We start from the raw sequence: 25,032 nt of genomic DNA on the forward strand, positions 1-25,032 counted from the left end.
ATGACAGCCCACTTGGAGTTTGTCAAAATTTTCTGGTCTGATGAAACCAAGATAGGACTCTTTGGCCTGAATGCCAAGTGTCACGTATGGAGGAAACCTGGCACCATCCCTACGCTGAAGCATGGCGGTGGCAGCATCATGCTGTGGGGAAGTTTCCTACAGGACAACTACCCTAAGCACACAGCCAAGACAACACAGGAGTGGCTTCGGGACAAGTCTCTGAATGTCCTTGAGTGGCCCAGCCAGAGCCCGGACTTGAACCCGATCTAACATCTCTGGAGAGACCTGAAAATATTTGTGCAGCGACGTTCCCCATCCAACCTGACAGAGCTTGAGAGGATCTGCAGAGAAGAAGGGGAGAAACTCCCCAAATACAGGTGTGCCAAGCTTGTAGCGTCATACCAAAGAAGACTCAAGGCTGTAATCGCTGCCAAAGGTGCTTCAACAAAGTACTGAGTAAAGGGTCTGAATACGTATGCAAATGTGATATTCCGAGCTGACAAGGTAAAACTCTGTCATTCTGCCCCTGAGCTAGGCAGTTAACCCACTGTTCCCAGGGCACCGATGACATGGATGAAACTCAAGGCAGAACCCCGCACCTCTCTGATTCAGAGGAGTTGGGTTAAAATGCGGAAGACACATTTCAGTTGAATGCATTCAGTTGTACAACTGAAAGTCAAGGGGTCTGAATACTTTCCGAAAGCATTGTACACCCGTCCCCTCTCTATCTGCCAGAATTAAATGTCACCCTCCTTCCCTCTGCAACATAAGAGCGAGGGAGTCGGACTTAACCCCTACCTTTCTGGGAGACATTGTCAACACTCTCTTTCTCCTTCTACATTGTCAACACTGACTATCTCTCTCTATTACTGTGTATGTGTGTGCGTGTTCAAGCGTGCATGCATTTATTCCTACAAGTGTGTCTGCATGTGTGCGTGAGACCACACACACACACACACACACACACACACACATCTCCAGGCTGTGTAAGGGCTATTTGGTCAATAAGGAGAGTGATGGAGTGCTGCATCAGATGGCCTCCACAATCACCCGACCTCAACCCAATTGAGATGGTTTGGGATGAGTTGGAAGGCAGAGTGAAAGGAAAAGCAGCCAAAAAGTGCTCAGCATATGTGGGAACTCCTTCAAAACTGTTGGAAAAGCATTGCAGGTGAAGCTGGTTCATAGAATTGATTTTATTTTATTCAACCTTTATTTAACTAGGCAAGTCAGTTAAAAACAAATTATTATTTACAATGACGGCAACTGAACAGTACAGGCGTGAACAAAAGTTGAGAATGACACAAATATTAATATTCACAAAGTATGCTGCCTCAGTTTGTATGATGGCAATTTGCATATACTCCAGAATGTTATGAAGAGTGATCAGATGAATTGCAAAGTCCCTCTTTGCCATGCAAATGAACTGAATCCCAACATTTCAGCCCTGCCACAAAAGGACCAGCTGACATAATGTCAGTGATTCTCTCATTAAACACAGGTGTGAGTGTTGACGAGGACAAGGCTGGAGATCACTCTGTCATGCTGATTGAGTTCAAATAACAGACTGGAAGCTTCAAAAGGAGGGTGGTGCTTGGAATCATTGTTCTTCCTCTGTCAACCATGGATACCTGCAAGGAAACACGTGCCGTCATCATTGCTTTGCACAAAAAGGGCTTCACAGGCAAGGATATTTCTGCCAGTAAGATTGCACCTAAATCAACCATTTATCGGATCATCAAGAACTTCAAGGAGAGCGGTTCAATTGTTGTGAAGAAGGCTTCAGGGAGCCCAAGAAAGTCCAGTAAGCGCCATGCCCGTCTCCTAAAGTTGATTCAGCTGCGGGATCGGGGCACCACCAGTACAGAGCTTGCTCAGGAATGGCAGCAGGCAGGTGTGAGTGCATCTGCACACACAGTGAGGCGAAGACTTTTGGAGGATGGCCTGGTGTCAAGAAGGGCAACAAAGAAGCCACTTCTCTCCAGGAAAAACATCAGGGACAGACTGATATTCTGCTAAAGGTACAGGGATTGGACTGCTAAGGACTGGGCTTAAGTCATTTTCTCTGATGAATCCCCTTTCCGATTGTTTGGGGCATCCGGAAATAAGCTTGTCCGGAGAAGACAAGGTGAGTGCTACCATCAGTCCTGTGTCATGGCAGTAAAGCATCCTGAGACCATTCATGTGTGGGGTTGCTTCTCAGCCAAGGGAGTGGGCTCACTCACAATTTTGCCTAAGAACACAGCCATGAATAAAGAATGGTACCAACACATCCTCTGACAGCAACTTCTCCCAACCATCCAGGAACAGTTTGGTGATGAACAATGCCTTTTCCAGCATGATGGAGCACCTTGCCATAAGGCAAAAGTGATAAATAAGTGGCTCGGGGAACAAAACATAGATATTTTGGGTCCATGGCCAGGAAACTCCCCAGACCTTAATCCCATTGTGAATCTGTGGTCAATCCTCAAGAGGCGGGTGTACAAACAAAAACCAACTAATTCTGACAAACTCCAAGCATTGATTATGCAAGAATGGGCTGCCATCAGTCAGGATGTGGTCCAGAAGGTAATTGACAGCATGCCAGGGCGGTTTACAGAGGTCTTGAAAAAGAAGGGTTAACACACAGCCAAGACAACACAGGAGTGGCTTCGGGACAAGTCTCTGAATGTCCTTGAGTGGCCCAGCCAGAGCCCGGACTTGCATCAACTTAATTTAATTGCCAATAAAAGCCTTTGACACTTAACTTCTTAAAATCATATCATGATTTTAACTAGATACCACAGCCCTATAATCACCTGCCACATTAAAACACTGTTCTCTGACCAGTCCACGGTGACCTCTAGCCACATATCTGATTTATACCAGCACTAGTCAAACAGTCAACTAAGCTAATCACCAAGCCCTTGACCAGTTGAATTAGGTGGTCTAGAGTGTATATTTGGAATATGTATAAAATATGTTGAATAGCTAGGGGTCCCCAAGGACTGGTTTGAGAAATACACTGTTCAGCTCTGTGTGGTTCTGCTTCCTGGAACAGACTGAGGATGATAGAAGGGCAGAGTAGGACTACTTCCTGGAAAGAATGCCCAGGGGTTGTTCCAGAGAAAAAAAAATAGCCCCCCTACTGTCAAGATGTACATCGCAAGGTAAAATACGGTTTGGATTGTTATTCTGTAACACTAGATAACCTTCATGCCTGCATCACTTTGTTACATAGGCAGTCTGAACATGTAGAGTTGAATTTGGAGTTCTTACAGAGAGAGTTAAGGAATTTCATCCCACTGGGCACACTGGTTGAATCAACACTGTGCCCAGTGGGATTTTGTTTCAGGATGTTATTCTATTCCAAATAGTGATTTAACAAATGAAAACAATAGAAACAAAATGTAAAAATATTTTTATTTCAGTTTCATCTCAAGAGTTATTATTCACAGTCTCTAAATCCATCCTGTTCCCCATGCAGCTGCAGTTTGGCAGAAAAAGAACAGCCTGACAAGCATTCTAATGAGGCCTGTATTCACTGCTCTAGACACACACACACACACACACCGTCTGAAAGCCAACACCTCCACAATACCTCGATTTATGAACTAAATTGACAGGCAGACTGCTGTGCAGCTTACGTGTGTGTGGGTTTTAGTGTGTGTGTTCGTCTCTGTGTTTGAGTAATGCTCATAGAAAAACCCATTCACACTGGTGGTGTCTCCATTTTTATTTAACTAGACAAATCAGTTAAGAACAAATTCCTACCCCGGATGACGCTGGGCCAATTGTGCGCCGCCCTATGGGACCCCCAATCACAGTCGGTTGTGATACAGCCTAGAATCAAACCAGGGTCTGTAGTGACACCTCTAGCACTGAGATGCAGTGCCTTAGACCGCTGCGCCACTCGAGAGCCCTAATTTTCCCAGACATTGCCCATCAGGGCTTAAGTGGGGACATTTTGCCGGTCCCTACAAGGAAAATGGTTAGGCTTAGGGGATAGGTTTAGGGTTACAAGTAGAGTTAGGGTTAGGAGTAAGGGTTAAGGTTAGCTTTAGGGAAAATAGGATTTTGAATTGGAATCAATTGCTTGTTCCCGAACAAGGATAGCAAAACAAATGTGTGTGTGCTCTGCTCACTTGGCTCACCTGCAAGAGGAGGTCGTAATTTCCACCAAAATACCATGGAGAGACAAGCGCACCTGACACCATGCTGCTGAAGGGACGGGGGAAAATACAGCCCCTATCAACAGACCCAAGGTCAGCAGTCACAGACAAACTCAAGCATTTTACTGGGAAATCACTGTTTTAAGAACAGGGCTTATCTAGCGACAGCGAGGCCAAGGCACCTGCTCTGTTATGTGTACTCAAGTATGGGCTCCAATGATCGATCACCATTCCGGTAATGTTGAATAATATTCCATACAGTACCAGTCAAAAGTTTGGACACACCTACTCATTCAAGGGTTATTTCTTTAGTTTTACTATTTTCTACATTGTATAATAATAATAGTGACGACATCAAAACTATGAAATAACACATATGGAATCATGTAGAATCATGTAGTAACCAAAAAAGTGTTAAACAAATCAAAATATAATTTTAGATTTTAGATTCTTCAAAGTAGCCACCCTTTGCCTTGACAGCATTGCACACGCTTGGCATTCTCTCAACCAGCTTCACCTGGAATGCTTTTCCAACAGTCTTGAAGGTGTTCCCACATATGCTGAGCACTTGCTGGTTGTTTTTCCTTCACTCTGCAGTACAACTCATCCCAACCTATCTCAATTGGGTTGAGGGATTGTGGGGGCCAGGTCATATGACGCAGTACTCCATCACAAACTGGAGGTGTGTTTTGAGTCATTGTCCTTTTGAAAAACAAATGATAGTCCCACTAAGCGCAAACCAGATGGGATGGCGTATCGCTGCAGAGTGCAGTGGTAGCCATGCTGGTTAAGTGTGTCTTGAATTCTAAAAAACTCACCGACAGTGTCACCCGAAATGCACACCCACATCATCACAACTCCATCCTCTGCAGTGCGAACCACACATGCGGAGACCATCCGTTCACTTACTCTGCATCTCAAAGACACGCCGGTTGGAACCCAAAATATACAATTTGGACTCCAGACCAAAGGACACATTTCCACCGTTCTAATGTCCATTGCTCGTGTTTCTTGGCCCAAGCAAGTCTCTTCTTATTGGTGTCCTTTACTAGTGGTTTCTTTGCAGCAATTCGACCATGAAGGCCTGATTCACCCAGTCTCCTCTGAACAGTTGATGTTGAAATGTGTCTGTTACTTGAAGCATTTATTTGGGCTGCAATCTGAGGTGCAGGTAACTCTGGGTCTTCCTTTCCTGTGGCGGTCCGCATGAGAGCCAGTTTCATCATAGCGATTGATGATGTTTGCGAATGCACTTGAAGAAACTTTAAAAGTTATTGACATTTTCCAGATTGACTGACTTTCATGTCTTAAAGTAATGATGGACTGTCATTTCTCTTTGCTTATTTGAGCTGTTCTTGCCATAATAAGGACTTGGTCTTTTACCAAATAGGGCTATCTTCTGTATACCACCCCTACCTTGTCACAACACAACTGTTTGACTCAAAAGCATTAAGGAAAGAAATTCAATAAATTCACTTTTAACAAGGCTCATGAAGTTTGTTGAGAGAATGCCAAGAGTGTGCAAAGCTGGCCAAGAGTGTGCAAAGCTGGCCAAGAGTGTGCAAAGCTGGCATCAAGGCAAAGGGTGGCTACTTTGAATAAATCACACAAATAAAATACATCTTGATATGTTTAACACTTTTTTGTTTTCTATATGATTCCATATATGTTATTTCTTAGTTTTGATGTCCTCACTGTTACTCTACAATGTAGAAAAGAGTAACAATAATGAAAAACCCTGGAATGAGTAGGGGTGTCCAAACTTTTGACTGGTGCTGTATATATAATAATAATAATAATAATAATAATAATAATAAAAAATTAGTTAGAAACAATATAATTATAGAAAAGCAAGGCATAGGACTAAATGGAATATAATGTATTATTGTAAGTCCTCTTGAGGAAAGAGCTTGATGTAGAATTTTTTTTGGGGGGGTGGTAATGCTGAAGGAAATGCAAACCAACATGTAAATTCACTAACCTCAACCTCCCCCCACTGCTACAGTAAGTTCACTTCAAATAATGGTTACATAGACTACAGTAGTTTAAAAAGTCAAATGTTGAGGCCTCGGCCTACATGTAAACAAGTAGGATCGTTTACATGTTAGCTAAGCATCAGCCAAAGTAATTAAATTTCACATACTAAATTACTGCATACACAGAACACAGATGGGATGTCAACTTTGACTAAACAGACCTGGAACTTATCTCATATTCATACTGCAAAACAGACCTGAAACTAACTGCTTAATACACATTTATAACAAAATTCTGACTACATACATGTGCGTTCATGAACCAGGAACAGTTCATAACATGTTTATTACACATTCATAACAGCATTCATAAACTACAAATAGGTTCTGCTGGGACCTTTTCCAAGTATATGTTATGTAGTGACCCCCCCAAAAAATGTATTCTCTGTCAATCCATGGAATTTTAGACTACATATTAACAATAGAGTCTAAATATAGAATTCAGAACTCTCACACAGAAACACCTCTAGGGTGAGTTACATTCTGACCACACCACTCGCGTTACGTGTGTGAGTGTTGCAAAATACATTTACACATGCATGTTATTCAATTATTTAATCTAAACTGCTCACACGTGTTTGCGTCGTTAGGCGCTAAAATAGGACTTTGTGCTATTTTTTACGTTTTAAGCGCTTCAAGTCCCGCCTCTCCCATCTCCTCATTGGTTTTTAGGAGCATATATCCACGTGGGAGATTGAAAGCTGAACTGAGGTCCACACTCCAGTCCAGTTGGTGGTGGTAATGCACCTTAAAAAGTCCACAGAAGAAGAGATTAGAAACAAACTAAGTTTCCCCTTTTATTTGTGGATTAATTGTTGGAGTAGAGAACACACCTTTTTTTGTGTGACTCAAAGTGGGTCAAAATTCTACAAAGATCAAGGGAAAAAAGGACCTTGTGCATTTCAGGTAAAATAACAACCCAATGTTTATATCCCAAGACAAATTAGCTAGTAGCAGCAAACTAGCTAGCTAAATGTCCATGAATGTTTCATGTTTTTCGAACTGTTCCCAAATTAAATAGTTGGTTCAGAGTTCATTTTGATATTTCAACCTGCGTGTCCTGATCGTGTCTGGTGTGGATGGATAAAATCAACAAGCCTTTGATGACACGCGTGCCCAGTGTAGTCCGCATGTTAGAGTTCTTTTTTATCCCATATTCCCCCTAGCAACAGTGACTATTACCTCACAGGCAGACCAGGGGGAAGGGAGTGTGTGGAACTGCTTTGAGCGGCACCTGTTTCTCAAGGGGTGGTTTTAGAGGAATGACATATACCGAACCCCATTCTAAAACCCAAAACCAGCCCTAGCCCTTTAGGGACTACGCTGAAGATCTGAAAGAACTGGACAGCTGCCCATTGATTTGGGATTCAGCACTACCCTATGTACTAACCTGATTCTGTATGACTAACAACCATGTCCACAGCCACAATACCAGTACAGTGTAATAGCAATGATCCCATTAAGAACATCTGCTGTTTCTGGGCCAAATTATCTAATCATGCTCATTTCTTCAATTAGAAGGTCTTCTGTTCCTATAATTCCTCTCTCGCCCTCTCTCTCCCTCTCCTTCTCGCTCGCCCGCCCCCTCTTTCTCTCGCCCCTCTCTTGCCCCCTCGCCCGCCCCCTCTCGCTACCCCTCCTCTTGCTACCCCTCTTGCCCGCCTCCTCTCTCTCCCGCCCCTCTCTCTCCCCCTCTCTCTCAAAATGTGGGGCTCTTAAGGTTTTAAAGCCTTTCACTAATTTGTGCTAGTTGAACAACCATATATTTTGTCAATAGAAAATGGAGGTTCAAGAACATAACTGAGTGTGACCTTCAACACAGTATATTACACTGTATAAAGAAGAGTGGGCTAGATCAGACAGTGAAGAGCAGCAGTAGAAGGCAGAGTCTGAACAGTAAAGTGCCAGAGCCACAATGCCTGCTATTCATCCAGGTAACAATCATCAAAGAGTGCCAGTGTGGAGCGGAGCCCCTTTCGCACAACTCCATACAGACTTCTTCCCAGATCCACAGCTTGCTGGTTATCTAACTGGCTGAATTGGCCATTGTGATGAAGGGGGATTAATAAGAGAGTGGCTCTGAATATAGTTAATGAATAGCAGCTTGTGTGTGTCCAACTCCAACGGACAGCCGTGTTCCATAGTTGTCACAGCAAAAGCCCCCAAACACAAGAGGAAGATCCTCTAATGACCACAGCAACAAAGGGATACAGGATTTAACAGATCAACAGTACAACCATGACGATGCAAGGCCGTTTGGGCATTGCAAGATGTAGCACTATGTTTTTGTAACATGAAGTTGTGCACCTATAGACAAATCACTAGGGGGATAATTGATTGGGTGGGGTCTGAACTATTAAGTCTGATGTGATAACCCTAATTCAAGAGAGGGAATTTACAGAAGGAAAAAGTCATGAGATATAACCTACAGTTGAAAACATTTCCATGAAAAGGAGGTATAGGTTTTTGATGTGTTTCTCAACCAAAAAAAACGTAAGGAAGCCAAAGGGTACCAAAGGAGGTGAGCAGAACTAAACCAAGCACAAGCTGTCTTTCAGTAAGATGCTTAAAGAGAGAGGGCATTAGCGTTGGAGGCACTGACCCACTTCCGACTGACACCCCACTGGGCAAAAACTGGTTGAATCAACATTGTTTCCACATAATTTCAACCCCCCAAAATCTGACGTTGAATCAACGTAGAAAACTGAATGGATTTGCAAAAAGTCGTCAACACAAAGGCATTTCATTTTATTTCACCCAACTTTTAATTTAAATGCAATGACATGGTGACATTTGTTGTTGATTTCAAATGTAAATTAAAACTAGATGTTGAACTGAGGTCTGTGTCCAGTGGGACTGTTAGCAATGACCAACTATTTCAGGAAATAAGGGATTTAAATCTATTTCCATTTTGAGGCAAAGACCTCAAAGACCTGTATTATCTGTATAAAGAATTGAAAAACTCAAGTCCATTTATATTTCTCTCTCTCCCGCTCTCTCTATTATTAGGTTACAGTGAGTAAAAAAAACACAATTACAATGCACCCAGCTAGCACATTTAGTTCCTTGGAAGTTGTGTGAACGTACATTTTTGGTTTCCCATTGGTTCTGGGAACGAAGCCATACGTTTCCTGACTGGTAAAACAGAACGCTATTTAAATGTTCTGAGAACGAATGTTTACTATGGTTCCCTGAAAGTTTTCCAGGGAGATTTTATTAACATTCTGTGAATGGAATTGATTGTTATTTTACTTTTTAAAAAACCTTTCTGAAAATAAGATTTTTAATAACACTGCTAGCTTAGTTTGAATGAACTGCTTTGAACGCTAAGCACAAATGGGACACATGGAAATTAATTTGCATGAGCATTAATGATGCAAACATTGTTTTTATTATTGTGGCATCAGGGACATTTGAACCTATGATCTTCTGTTCTCTATCAACGAAATTAGTCCACTGAGCTATGTTTTTTTTTATTCACACAAAGCTGATCATTTGTCTATTCAATCAGCCCCCCTTTCAAAGGAAACAAGTACTGATTAAGATCAGCTGAGGCCAATTAGTAAGTGCGGCCACCACACCTGAACACACTTACCAAGATAGAAGACAGAGAGAGTTTGGTTGATGCTGCAAACAGAATGTATATGTTTTAAATTAATTCTTATAATGTTCTTTGGACGTCAATGTTTTGTTGTGTTTTTATAGTCCCGGTAGGTATTCACACAATAATAAGGAATTCTCCTCGACCACACCCACAAATTGGGCAAAAACCAACATTCTTTCCTATTGACCCCTACTGTAAAAGAGGCAACTTTGTTGTTTTTGGTTATACAGAGATAACAAAACATGTCGAGAAGCTGCTGTGTTGTTCAATGTACAGAACTAATTTATATATATTTTTTAACTGAAATATCACATTTACATAAGTATTCAGACCCTTTACTCTGTACTTTGTTGAAGCACTTTTGGCAGCTATTACAGCCTTGAGTCTTCTTGGGTATGACGCTACAAGCTTGGCATACCTGTATTTGGGGAGTTTCTCCCATTCTTCTCTGCAGATCCTCTCAAGCTCAGTCAGGTTGGATGGGGAGAGTTTCTGCACAGCTATTTTCACGTCTCTCCAGAGATGTTAATTTGAGTTCATGTCCGGGCTCTGGCTTGGCCACTCAGAGACTTGTCCCGAAGCCACTCCTGCATTTTCTTGGCTGTGTGCTTAGGGTCATTGTCCTGTTGGAAGGTAAACTGTTGCCCCAGTCTGAGGTCCTGAGCACTCTGGGGCAGGTTTTCATTAAGGAACTGTACTTTGCTCCGTTCATCTTTGTCTCGACTAGTTTCCCATTCCCTGCTGCTGAAAACCATCCCCACAGGATGATGCTGCCACCACCATGCTTCACTGTAGGGATGGTGCCAGGTTTCCTCCACATGTGACGCTTGGCATTCAGGCCAAAGAGTTGAATCTTGGTTTGATTAGACCAGAGAGAGCCTGCGAAAAGAGTTAGGCTATTCGTTTGAGAGAGTGGGAAACGTGGGGACGCTGTGTCCAAGTAGGCTACACGTAGCAATGTGTAAAGAAAACATTTAATCACAGGTAAGACATTTAATTTGTTTAGTACAGTCTGTTTGTAACTCAACTCACTACTTGTAGCTCTATAGTCCGTTTGTGTTGTTGATCTTGGCTAGCTTAATGTTCAGGTCGGTAGCTATCTAGCACTCACTCACTCAAGTGGCTGCTAGAATCGTCATGAAAAGGGGTATGAGGGAAGCCCAGTGGTCACCAACCTTGTCAAGATCACTCTCTGAGTCAAAATCAAATTAAGCCCGATCAAATTGATGTGGCTTAAGCATTGTTGTGGACTTAGAACATCACATTTTTGTATTTTCTCTATTACAAAAAAGTTTGATTTTGAAAGTGAAAATCCCCCAAAATCTATGTGAAAACTCGTTAAAAAAAAAACAGGAAAACATGATTTTCACACAGGGTGCCTTTCCTTCGCTGGGTGGGCCGTTTGGGAACTTTTTGGCAAAATTAGAGTATTCCCACCTCTCCAGGCACCAGTGCACCACTGCATAGGGCCGATGGAAAGACAGCAATCACACAGCGTATGATGTTATAGGATATACATACAGTAATAAGCCAGTAGGTCCCAATCATAAGAATACAAAAACACAACAATTAAGCATTTCCCAATAAGAAGTTACATAATTACTTCATTGCAAAAACATGTCGCCAAAAACATGTAATTGGTGACCTAAAGTTTGAACGCAACAATGTTTCACACACATACGTTATTTTCAAAGAGATGGCTAACAGTTAGCGAGCTGCAATTAAAAAATAAATAAAAAACACAGTTCCACTCACCAGATGATGATCATTTGTAACTTAACTTTTTGTTGAAAGTTATTCTTGAAAAGGGAGAAGCTAACAAGTTAGCAACAACATCCTCTTTGATAACACCTGCTGGAGCCACTGAAAACTAGCCGACAACAAAAACTAGTTAACTAGACCATGGGAAAACTACTGCTAGCTTATTGCGCAGAGACCGGTTGGCCTTTGAGAAGGCAGACGTATCCATACGTTTTTGTAAAAACGGTCCCACCCATTAAGTCAAAATGTGATTGGTTGATGCTACAGTCACTACAAATTGTTGCCCTATTACAGTTGAATGGCAAATGACTTCTATCTTGCTTCTGATCCATCTAGCCAAAGGCTGACTAGGTTTATCTCCCCAGAGACTAGCAAAGAAAAATCCTGATTGGATCTTTTTTTCCTCTTCAGTGTTAACCCTTTCCTTTCCAACAAAACTGAAGAGATTAAATCAGAACATTGAAAATATTGTTATTATTTTATAAATACTTATCCCTTCTCTGAAGGCATAGAAGGCCCATTCTCCCACACTGTTATGAATGTCTTAAGAATTCATATGTTGTTCTGAAAAACTGGACAATTTGACAAAAATTACAATCATGGACCCCTTGTCCCCCCTCCCGGTCTCGGTCTTGACTCCAAATCTATTTGTTCCTGTTTTGAAATCGGTCTTGCTTTAAGTGGTCTCGAACACAACACTGCTTCAGACACATGAAATGGTTCAAAATGGGAACACTTCGCCCGGCGTGCAGGGCAGCTGATCGACCGGTTGGTGACAAATGTCCTACAATATTATGTTTTTCTAAGTAGTGAGAATGCTCGTGAGTAGGCAATGTTGAAAAGTAATCTTTAGACATGTACTTTTTTTTAAATGTAATGTTGTAATTACTAAAACAAGCAGACAAGAAAATATCATTTGAAAAATGTAAAGTTCTTGCTGTGAGCCAGGCAGGGTCGCGACGTTCTGTGTAATACCGACTGAGTCTATGGAAGGTTTTCTTTTTGTTCTGAAAACATTACTTTAAATACAACCTTGAGGAAACGTGATGCTAATGTATTGAAATTCCCACAGAAGAACATTGTTTCTTAACATTCTCTGAAAAATGTGAGAACATTACTTTAAATAGAACCATGAGGAAACCTGTAGGAAACGTTAAGCTGAAGTACTGAAATTCACACCTAAGAAAGATATGGTTCTCAGAACAATATGTGCTAGCTGGGCATTATTTGTGTCCCTTATTTCACCTCTCTCATTTCACATCTCATCAGTTTACTTCTCATAAGGTCAATAAGGAATGACATAACTCTTATTACTACAATATTACATATTTACACCCTTTACTGCATTTTCATGTGTATAGCCCATGGCTCTAACAGTCAAATAACATGGTACATTTTACTTAATATGATGTAATGTAATACTATAGTAGACCAGCGATGAGATGACAGTCACTGCTAGACAGTCTTAATCCAGATTCGTAATAATTGTATTTCTGTCTAAAAGAGAGAACATTTCACTTTCCTGATGAATTAGTTAAAATTGCCAAACTGCTGCTGTGCTCTGCCTCTGAGCAACGCTCATCTCCATACTGTACAACCACACTGATAACAGAATATCTATTTATAGAAAGTCATTCTAGATCTAATTTCCGCTTTTAACTCGCACACACTATCACACATACTATAGTGACGCATAGTATCATAATACTGTATATCCAGCAACCCTAACCCTCATATCCGTGCTGAGACTGATGCCCTATACCGTAGTAATGATATCTATGTGACGTCTTTGAGGATGTGGATGTCAATAATAATGGCAGTGGGACACTACAGTCAGTAATTGGGCTGCTGATCTCGAGCTCTTATCACTGCTATTATAGGCCTAGGTTTTATCTGTAGAAAGGTCCTATTGTAGTGGTAGATACAGTACATGTTCATGGACGGTTCCCAGGCAGATCGATACCCCGAGGATGTAGAAATTACAGCCCTTAGATCCACTCGCAGTCGGCGTTCCAATTCACCACAAAGTTGTTTGATGGGCTTGAGGTCAGGGCCCTGAGCAGGCCAGTCAAGTTCTTCCACACCGATCTCAACAAACAATTTTTGTACGGACCTCGCTTTGTGCACAGGGCATTGTCATGCTGAAACAGGAAAGGGCCTTCCCCAAACTGTTTCCACAAGTTGGAAGCACAGATGTGTACCATGACCAGTCTTTCAAAGCATTTCCTGGCTACAGATGTGAGTGCTATGGGCTATAGTTATTTAGTCAGGTTACCTTGGCGTTCTTGGGCACGGGGACTAGGGTGGTCTACTTGAAATATGTGGGTATTACAGACTGGGTCAGGGAAAGGTTGAAAATGTCAGTGAAGACACTTGCTAGCTGATTAGCGCATGCTCTGAGTACGGGTTCTGATAATCCGTCTGGCCCTGAAGCCTTGTGAATGTTACCTGTTAAAAGGTCTTACTCACATCGGATACGGAGAGCGCAATCACACAGTCGTGCTCTCATGCATGGTTCAGTGTTGCTTGCCTTGAAGCGAGCATAGAAGGCATTTGGCTCATCTGGTAGGCTTGCATTATCAGCAGCACGCGTCTGGATTTCCCTTTGTAATCCATGATAATTTGCAAGCCCTGCTTCATCTGACGAGTGACAGGATTCAATCTAGTAGTATGATTTGATTTTAGTCCTGTATTGACGCAATTCTGAGGACATCAACATAAGACAAAAACACTTAGATTTCTAAAGTGGAAATGTCGGGTGCAGAATCAGGGTATAGAGAAGGTTTTGCACTGCATTTTCCTGACAGCCTATTTGTGAGAGGTTCTCATGCAACACTGCACAAAAGCAGGCGACCCTCTTGTTTTAGTTTTGCTGAGGGGTCAAAAGTGGCACAAGAACCACAGCGAGGAGTTTGGTTAGCAACTGTGTTTTAATCACGTTGCCGATGCACCGAAAGATAACTAATATAAAACGTATTCAGAACTGAATCTGTCATCTATTTTTGGAATAACCAATTAGGAAAAGAGGAGAGACAGTGATGAACTGGTGCTGAAATACTAATGCCTGAAAATGGACCAGAAAGTGTTCCTCTCCCCTGTAGGCTAACTAAAAAGCTCTTCGGTAGAGGGTAGAGTAGAGGGTAGAGAGGAGCTGATCTGGTGATATTTCCCATGTCATGACTGAGGCTAAAAAACAGCCTTCCTCTGCATGGCTCCATCACCATTGTACTTCTACTGGCCTTGCTTAGCAACAACTACAAAAATCCCCCCCTGCTCAGGGAGGATAAAGGAGAGGGATTCTCAGTTTCCATGAGAATTGCAATATCTATTTACACACACCAAAGTACAGCAGTATTGACTCTGCAGGCAGCGATCATAGGGTGACATGTTCAAGAAAGACATTCAAAAGCCTCTCTGTATTGGCAAGGTGGATGTTTATAGATGAAATGCAAACATTTCTCATGTCTAGAATAGACATAACTTTTAGGAACAGAGTCCACATGCATCCACAAGCCAGTCAAAACCATAACCACAGGCTCTTGAGTAAGAGGCAGGCTGACTAGATTTCACCCTCAGACAGACAAGATAAATGTATGACCAGTTCCACTCTTGCATTTTTCATCTCTGGAAGAACGATAGAAACACAAGACAGCAACTTGAGACAGAGAACGGACTGGAGGGCCCCACCAGGTTGCTCACAACTACTCTCATCATCCCTAAATATGTCCCGTAGAATGCACAGCAACTGCTATCTTAAATCTACCCGGTCTTTGGGTCGTTCCATGAAATGAATGCCCTTTGCTTCCCTTTGATACTTGTAAGTAGAAATTGTAAACCAATATTGAATTTTAAAAGCCTGTTATATTCAATGAAGTGCCCTTTAATGTAGACCTAAATGTTAACCTAAGTATACCTCATAATATCTATAGCTACTTCATCATGGATTTAGCCCAAGTATAAGCTATACACACTATGCAGGCTAGTTTGTAGGCTCTTTTTACCCTGACAACATTGGATCACTTCTCATAAGACATTGTAACCAGGTTGTGCAATGGACTGGCTGTTAAAATATCAAAAACATCACTGTGCTTTTCCTATAAAGCAGTAGTCTATGGTGCTATGAGAGGAGAAGTCTGTAAATAGGTAGTTATCAATAAAACGTCACAATAAGGCACAGAGTGTGGGATTTGCCTGCTGGGGGGCTAGGAGACCCTCAACTGGCAACTGCACATCGGTTTCAAGGGATTGTTAAATAAATATGAACTATTGGGTTGTAATATCACCTCGAAGAGCGTAGTCGGAACTACAAAATGTCAGATTATTCCAAATGTAGCTCTATCATCAGAGTTATACAGCAAGTACAGTGGGGCAAAAAAGTATTTAGTCAGCCACATATTTTGCAAGTTCTCCCACTTAAAAAGATGAGAGAGCCTGTAATTTTCATCATAGGTACACTTCAACTATGACAGACAAAATGAGAAAAGAAATCCAGAAAATCACATTGTAGGATTTTTAATGAATTTATTTGCAAATTATGGTGGAAAATAAGTATTTGGTCAATAACAAAAGTTGATCTCAATACTTTGTTATATACCCTTTGTTGGCAATGACAGAGGTCAAACATTTTCTGTAAGTCTTCACAAGGTTTTCACACACTGCTGGCATTTTGGCCCATTCCTCCATGCAGAGCTCCTCTATAGCAGTGATGTTTTGGGGCTGTTGCTGGGCAACACGGACTTTCAACTCCCTCCAAAGATTTTCTATGGGGTTGAGATCTGGACACTGGCTAGGCCACTCCAGGACCTTGAAATTCTTCTAACGAAGCCACTCCTTCGTTGCCCAGGCGGTATGTTTGGGATCATTGTCATGCTGAAAGACCCAGCCACATTTCATCTTCAATGCCCTTGCTGATGGAAGGAGGTTTTCACTCAAAATCTCACGATACATGGCCCCATTCATTCTTTCCTTTACACGGATCAGTCGTCCTGGTCCCTTTGCAGAAAAACAGCCTCAAAGCACGATGTTACCACCCCCATGCTTCACAGTGGGTATGGTGTTCTTTGGATGCAACTCAGCATTCTTTGTCCTCCAAACACAACGAGTTGAGTTTTTACCAAAAAGTTATATTTTGGTTTCATCTGACCATATGACATTCTCCCAATCTTCTTCTGCATCATCCAAATGCTCTCTAGCAAACTTCAGACGGGCCTGGACATGTACTGGCTTAAGCAGGGGCCGTCTGGCACTGCAGGATTTGAGTCCCTGGCGGCTTAGTGTGTTACTGATGGTAGGTCATTCACTAGGTCCCCCCATGTGGTTCTGGAATTTTTACTCACCGTTCTTGTGATCATTTTGACCCCACGGGGTGAGATCTTGCGTGGAGCCCCAGATCGAGGGAGAATATCAGTGGTCTTGTATGTCTTCCATTTCCTAATAATTGCTCCCACAGTTGATTTCTTCAAACCAAGCTACTTACCTATTGCAGATTCAGTCTTCCCAGCCTGGTGCAGGTCTACAATTTTGTTTCTGGTGTCCTTTGACAGCTCTTTGGTCTTGGCCATAGTGGAGTTTGGAGTGTGACTGTTTGAGGTTGTGGACAGGTGTCTTTTTTTATTTTTTTTTAATTTTACCCCTTTTTTCTCCCCAATTTCGTGGTATCCAATTGTTGTAGTAGCTACCATCTTGGCTCATCGCTACAACTCCCGTACGGGCTCGGGAGAGACGAAGGTTGAAAGTCATGCGTCCTCCGATACACAACCCAACCAAGCCGCACTGCTTCTTAACACAGCACGCATCCAACCCGGAAGCCAGCCGCACCAATGCGCCGGAGGAAACACCGTGCACCTGGCCACCTTGGTTAGCGCACACTGCGCCCAGCCCGCCACAGGAGTCGCTGGTGCGCGATGAGACAAGGACACCCCTACCGACCAAGCCCTCCCTAACCCGGGCGACGCTAGGCCAATTGTGCGTCGCCCCACGGACCTCCCGGTCGCGGCCGGTTACGACAGAGCCTGGGCGCGAACCCAGGAACTCTGATGGCACAGCCCTTAACCACTGCGCCACCCGGGAGGCCCTTGGTGTCTTTTATACTGATAACAAGTTCAAACAGGTGCCATTAATACAGGTAACGAGTGGAGGACAGAGGAGCCTCTTAAAGAAGAAGTTACAGGTCTGTGAGAGCATAAAAAAAAAAAAAAAAAAAAAAGGCCTCCCGGGTGGCGCAGTGGTTAAGGGCGCTGTACTGCAGCGCCAGCTGTGCCATCAGAGTCCTGGGTTCGCGCCCAGGCTCTGTCGTAACCGGCCGCGACCGGGAGGTCCGTGGGGCGACGCACAATTGGCCTAGCGTCGCCCGGGTTAGGGAGGGCTTGGTCGGTAGGGGTGTCCTTGTCTCATCGCGCACCAGCGACTCCTGTGGCGGGCTGGGCGCAGTGTATGCTAGCCAAGGTGGCCAGGTGCACGGTGTTTCCTCCGGCGCATTGGTGCGGCTGGCTTCCGGGTTGGATGTGCGCTGTGTTAAAGAAGCAGCGGCTTGGTTGGTTGTGTATCGGAGGACGCATGACTTTCAACCTTCGTCTCTCCCGAGCCCGTACGGGAGTTGTAGCGATGAGACAAGATAGTAGCTACTACAACAATTGGATACTACGAAATTGGGGAGAAAAAGGGGTAAAATTCAAAAAAAAAAAATACTCTGATGATGGTGTAGTTCTCGCCATGCTCTTAAAGCGGTGATATTAAAACCAAATAGTTAGCTATAACATTTATTTAACAATCTCTTGAAAACAGCACATAATTGTCAATGGTTTTCTGAGAAGCTGGGGGGGGGGGGGGGGGGGGGGGGTCTTCTTGCTCCCCAGTAGCCAAATGGAATACTCTACACCGTATTGTGACGTTAGAATAAAATAGGATCAGATAGAATGTCTACTGCAATGTCTACAGTAAAAAGTGTAGGTTCTTGCTTCTACAAATGTGGTGGTGAGTTTGATGCTTTTGCATAAATTGTCTTGCCTTTCAGTGCTGTCACAGAGGGTTGGTGTGCACTATTAGAAAAAAAGTGTTCTTCGGCTGTCCCCTATAGGAGACATTTTTGATTCCAGGCAGAAACCGTTTTTAGTTCCAGATAGAACCCTCTGTGGAAAGGGTTCTACCTGGAACCAAAAAGGGTTCTTCAAAGGGTTCTCCTATAGTCCTAAATTCAGGAAATAAGTTAGCTCTGGTTCGTTCAGCCATCCCTATGGTAAAAACAAAGGGGGAAAGAATAGGGTTTTGGAATAAATGAAATTAAGGTCTGAGGTTAACACAGGCTTAGGAGATCTTATACGTTTGGTTCTTTGAGATAATAGCAGTCAGTTAACATGACTATGACTTATGAAGCCTGTATGTCATTTGTTTTTTATTATTATATAATATTCACAAAAAGGGACGTAAGCAGATGAAGATTAATCCTACAAAAACATTTTCCTCATAGGCTTTGTCCAACGAACCACGGTGGAGTTGGTGCCTACAAAAAGAAGCTATTGCTATTTCTCTCTAAGGAGACAGCCAAAGAACCCTTTTGGGTTCTAGATAGCACCTTTCTTTCTAAGAGTGTATTTAAACCAACTTGTGTGACATTGGACCTGTCTAAATCTGCTTAAAGCAGAGCGGAGGACTCCTTGCTGAGGGGTAAAAAGAGAGAAACAGAGAAAGTGGAATCCCTGTCAGTGCCAAGGGTGTGTGGATGATGTGTGCTGAGACAGTGTGCATATCCCTGCTTAGAGGGATAGTTCGGGATTTCGGCAATCTACTTCCCCAGAGTCAGATAAACTTGTTGATACCATTGTTTTGTATCTGCATGCAGTTTGAAGGAAGTTCCAAACTATCGTTAGTGCAATGACTGGAAGTCTATGAGTCTATAACACGAGTTAGCACTGACTTGTGAAACTACCTCTAGCTTCCTTTATACTGGACACAGACATAAAAACGTTATCCACGATTGACAAAATACCGATCTATTCCTTTTACAACATTTTACTTGTGCCTTATTGCACAAGGAGAATCACCTTTATTAAGGCCGAGTTCTGAAGAAAGAAACTTAAATAAGTTTACACAAACGAAAATGGACCCCCTATCCTATCTCACCAAAATCTCAGAATAGATCGAGTGCCACTTTCTGAGGTTGTTTGAGTCGGCAGAGTGAAAACCCTTCTCGTGATCTGATCATTTTAGACAGGAGGGGAGTTTCTCAATATGCAAACTCCCGTGCTCCACACTCTCATGCTCAGAGTTTGTTCTCCATGAGTGTTCGAGTTTGGTCTTAACTTGGGGACTCGTATCGCTCAGATCAGTGCTTCACTTGATCTATAGAGAGAAATGCAGTAAAACCAATGGGAATTAGAACATATACTTGTTATAAGCACAGTTCAAGTACATGTTTAGAGGAGTAACCCTCTTCACAACCAATACCTATTAAATCAGGTTAGGGAAACTCCACAGAAACTTTTGCTTGCCTTTGACTTTAAGAATGGATGTCCCTTCCAAACAACAAAAACAAAAACACTGATGTTCTGGTTGAATGAATATCCACCATAAAACCCATGCCCTGATTTCACTACTGTAACCATCTGTATCTTATCAGCACCACCACTCTGCACTGGAGTGGTCAATACTTTCTGAAACTACGGAGACGCCCCAAATGGCAGCCTATTCCCCTGGTCAAAAGTAGTGGACCACATAGGGAACAGGGTACCATTTGGGACTCATCCTAAGATGACTATGTTATATGATGGACATGTAATTAATGTGGAGGACGAGGGAGGGGACTGAGAGGGTGAGGTCACAAAGGACGGTGTCTTAATGGATCAAAGCTACTTTAGGCTAACTGAAAAAGGATTAGGAAGACTTGCTTAAAACATGGAGAAGAAACATCCAATCCTCCCCGCCCGGCTAAAACAGAGAGCAGGGCTGAGGGGGAATCAGGCATCAGGACTCAACATGCTGTGTGGCGGCGTGGCGCTGACAGACACTGACACGTGTGAAAGCAGTTATGTGATATGTTAATCATGATGAAAGTCTGCACTGACTCCCCAGCTCTTCTCCCCCATGAACCAACTGGGAAATACAGCCCATAATATATACTACACGAAGTGTACAAAACATTAAGAACACCTTCCTAATATTGACTGGCACCATCATTTGCCCTCAGAACACTCAATTCGTCGGGGAATGGACTCTACAAGGTATCGAGCATTCCATAGGGACGCTGTCCCATGTTGACTCCAATGATTCCCAGAGTTGTGTCAAGTTGGCTGGATGTCCTTTGGGTGGTGGACAATTCTTGATACACACGGGAAACTGTTGTGTGTACTGCCATGACCTGTTCAAAGAACTTACATGTTGTCTTGCCCATTTACCCTATGAATGGCACACATACACAACCCATGTCTCTGTCTCAATTGTCTCAAGGCTTAACAATCTTTCTTTAACTTGTCTCCCACTCTTCATCTACACTGATTGAAGTGGATTTAAAATGGCCGGGCGGCCAGCTCTAGGAAGAGTTGGTGCTTCCAAACTTCTTCCATTTAAGAATGATGGAGGCCAATGTGTTCTTGGGGACCTTCAATGCTGCAGAAATATTTTGTTACCCTTCCCCATAGTCCTGTCTCGGAGCTCTACGGACAATTCCTTCGAGCTTGGTTTTTGCTCTGACATGCACTGTCAACTGTGGGACCTTATATAGGCAGGTGTGTAACTTTCCAAATCATGTTAAATCAATTGAATTTACCACAGGTGGACTCCGATCAAGTTGTAAAAACATCAAGTATGATCAATGGAAACAGGATGCAAGTGAGCTCAATTTCGAGTCTCATAGCAAAGGGTGTGAATACTTACGTAAATAAAGGTTCTGTTTTTATATTTTATTTCTAAAAAACTGTTTTCGCTTGGTCATGAGAAACAACTACATTCAATGGCTATAACAAATAAGTAGATTGATGAGGAAAATAAATAATTTCATCAATTCTAGAATAAGGCTATAACGTATCAAAATCTGGAAAAAGGGAAGGGGTCTGAACACTTTCCGAATGCGCTGTACAAAGTAAAAGTGCTATACATGAAATGCCTTGTATTAAGCAAACCAGACAGCACGATTTTCTTTATTTTTTTGTATTCCTATTTTCCACCATAATTTGCAAATAAATTCAATAAAAATCCTACAATGTGGTTTTCTGGATATTTTTTTCTCATTTTGAAGAAGCTGCTAGCGCTGCCTGTTGCCTCCCGTCAGTTCAGCTTGTGCTGTTCTCAGCTGATCCCAACGATCGCAGAGAAACACGCTGATCTACGGACGGATTTCTGACAACAGTCACTCTTAACCTCTATGCGATCGGTATTCACCTCTGAAGGTAAATAATGTCCTAACATTCAGTAATCTAGCTGATTTGTCATCATGAGGGTCCCAGAGATAAAAATGTAGCATCATTTTGTTTGATGAAATCAAATTTTATATTAAAATGTAGTAACTGGGTTCTACAGTTTGAACCCCTGCTGTGTAATAATTTAGCTAGCTATTCTGCATATTTCATAGAGTCATAGAGTGCAGTGATATCAAAAATGAGGAACTAAGTTTAAAAAAAAATTGAATAGCGGATGATCGGGAATCCTAACATTTTAGGATGAGTCCCACGTCCTACAAGACAGATCGGATGAGGGAAGTGCATCGCGTTGGAGTGATGCCATCTGACGTAAGACAAAATCATCGACATCTGTTTCAATTCAACCCAGAATTGAACTAAAAATAGACAATAAAATAGGCCTAGGGTTTCAAGCTCTGGTTGATTTCAAATGTAATGATATATACTGATATTGAATTGTGTTCAGATGTCAACGCATCCAAATATCAATATTTGAAGGAGATGTATCTTCTGCTTGGATAGTTCCATCTGTGACACTGACTTAGTCTGGCTTTAATTCCAGTTTGTCTACAGATTAATAATTGATATGTTGGATTCAAGTCTCCATCTCAACCCAAAATCAAGGTAAAGAATAGGAATAATTCAAACTTTATTTAAAGTGCATTTAAAAGTTTAATTTAGACCCTATTCTTTAACTTTTTGGGGGGTTGAGAAGGAGACATGAATCCAACATATCAATTATCAATTTGTAGACAAACAAAGTCAGTGGCACAGATGGAACCAACTATCCAAACAGAAGACAAATCTCCTTCAAATGTTGATATTTGGTTGCGTTGACAACCAAACACAATTCAATATAATTTTGAAATACAATAAATAGCCTATTAACTTAGACAAGTTAACAAACTATATGTTGGATTCATGTCTCCAACTCAACCACAAATAAAAGTTAAAGAAGGGGATTAAGACAGTGGCTCAGATGGAGCAATCAACAAGCAGTAGATACATCGCCTTTAAATGTTGATATTTGGTTGCGTTGTCAACCAAACACAATTCAATATTACTTTTTTAATACTAAAGTTAAGGCTAACATTCCACATTAAAATGGCCACATTGAGGTTACTGTAACTATAAATGTCTTCTTATGTAATTACATAAAGTGTGCATGTTCAAGATTGCATGCATAGGTTATAGCAGGTCTGTGGAGATCTTCACAATTGCTGCAATAATCTGCGCAAAATCTTGAACGGCATTGATGACTTGCACTTATATTTTTATGTATTTTCAACTGCAATCCAGGCCACTTGGTTCTGCTATTAACACACTGATAACACAATAAAATGTTGTATAAATAAACAATCAGGGACAGCTGTCTATCGTTGTCTCTGATTGGGAACCATACTTAGGTAGCTTTTGCCCACATGGGTTTTGTGGGTCGTTGTTTTCTGTATGGTTTAGTTTCCTTACAGAACTGTTCGTTTTCCTCTTTGTTCGAGTGTTCTGAGTTAATAAAATATCATGAACATGTGCCACGCTGAGCTTTGGTCCAGTCATTTACAGGAAGAGGATCATTACACTAACTAAACCAAAAATCAGATATTGTTTTTCCATTGGAATTTGTTGATGCTTTTAGATGGTTGCAAGCATAGTGATAACACATTGGAAATTCAACAAATTATTTTTGCATGGGTAAATAAATATTGTAATCTCATTGATCAACATCAACCAAATATTACCCAATTATCCACATTGAAATTATGTGGTGTGCCCAGTAGGTTGATAGAAGAAGGGCACAATGCCAAAGAATCTTCACAAAATACTTAATTTAAATAACAAAATAGTAAACTGTCATTGTGGGAAATGCGTTTTAGTTTGAACAGGCTATATAGCCTAAGTTTTCGTGGTAAACGGTTAAAACCAGACCATTTGAAAACTCAAAATACAGCAGCCCTAATCCATAAAATGCTGCCCATTGGGCACAGAAATCAGTTCAACGTCTAGTTTTTAATTTACTTTTGGTTGAGTTGTCACCTAAGTGAAATCAAGGTGAAATCAACAAAACATCCCACCATGCCATTGGATGGATTTAGGTTAAAAGTTGGGTGAAAAAAATAAATGCCATTATGTTGATGACTTTTTACAAATCCAATCAGTTTTCCACATTGATTCAAAGTCCCCACGTTTATATTTTTGGGGTTGAATTCACGTGGAAATAACGTTGATTCAACCAGTTTTTGCACAGTGGATGGTAATTCCAGGTTGTTGCTGGATATTACAGGCTAAACCTCCCACATGTCAAACCTACAACACACACATATGGAGTGAGTGTTAGCAGGCTAGCCTAGAGACAGCGACGATGATACTGTAAATGTAAGGACAAATACACCCTTCTACAAACAATATATGATGTGGGCTGTTTCTATGGTGGCCATGTGCCTGAAAAGACGAAAGGACGGTGCGGCGCCGGTCCTATATTGCTCGTCTCGTTTCCCGTCGCATCTACCCGTCCCGTCGCCGCAATTCTAACTACATTACATTTCCGCCCACAAGCCAAACTGACCCTTTGAAATACGGGCTCACCCAGTACACCGGAGGACGTTTGCTGCGAGGAGGCAGAACTTGGATCTGTCTTTTCTCCCTCGCGTTGCGATCGGTGTCTGTGCCAAAAGCCCTCGGTGCCGTCTCTGCTGTCGGAGGAGCTGATACTGGCAGCTGCAGCTGCTGCTCCCGTCGCCCCGGTCTCAGGCATGCTCTTTCAGTGGGGTGTAACGGACGATACTCTCCGGGAAAAGGGAGAATGAAATCGCATCTCAGGCAGGCAAAGCATGGACCGCGACAGACCAGTGGGTCAGAGAGACAGAGGTTAAATTAACGTGAAGTGATGGTTGTTGTGCTGGTGGCTCATCCTGGTTTGCAGCAGATGGATATTGCTCGGTTGATTCTTAAGTATCGAGGAGGGACAAAGAGAAAAGGGGAGACGACACGTAGGCTACAGCCAGCCACCACACACAGACACATGCACTGGAAATAAAATATCGTTATTTTCCTCCTTGCCCTCCAAGAGAGCATTTCAATAAATACACCTTTCACTT

The 25,032-nt window shown here is 42.2% G+C and overlaps 1 protein-coding gene across 1 annotated transcript in view; it reads right to left on the minus strand.

Moving 5' to 3' along the window:
* Positions 1–24,788, minus strand: part of LOC139407703 (anoctamin-8-like) — a 51,835-nt gene extending 27,047 nt beyond the window's left edge. The window contains exon 1 of the mRNA XM_071151553.1: positions 24,521–24,788. Coding sequence (XP_071007654.1) covers positions 24,521–24,689 — 169 coding nt within the window. The 5' untranslated portion in view covers positions 24,690–24,788. The remainder of the gene's footprint in view (positions 1–24,520) is intronic.
* Between the last annotated feature and the right edge of the window lie 244 nt (positions 24,789–25,032).

The sequence above is a fragment of the Oncorhynchus clarkii genome, chromosome 4, assembly GCF_045791955.1.
Source record: "Oncorhynchus clarkii lewisi isolate Uvic-CL-2024 chromosome 4, UVic_Ocla_1.0, whole genome shotgun sequence".
NCBI classification, from domain to species: Eukaryota; Metazoa; Chordata; class Actinopteri; order Salmoniformes; family Salmonidae; genus Oncorhynchus; species Oncorhynchus clarkii.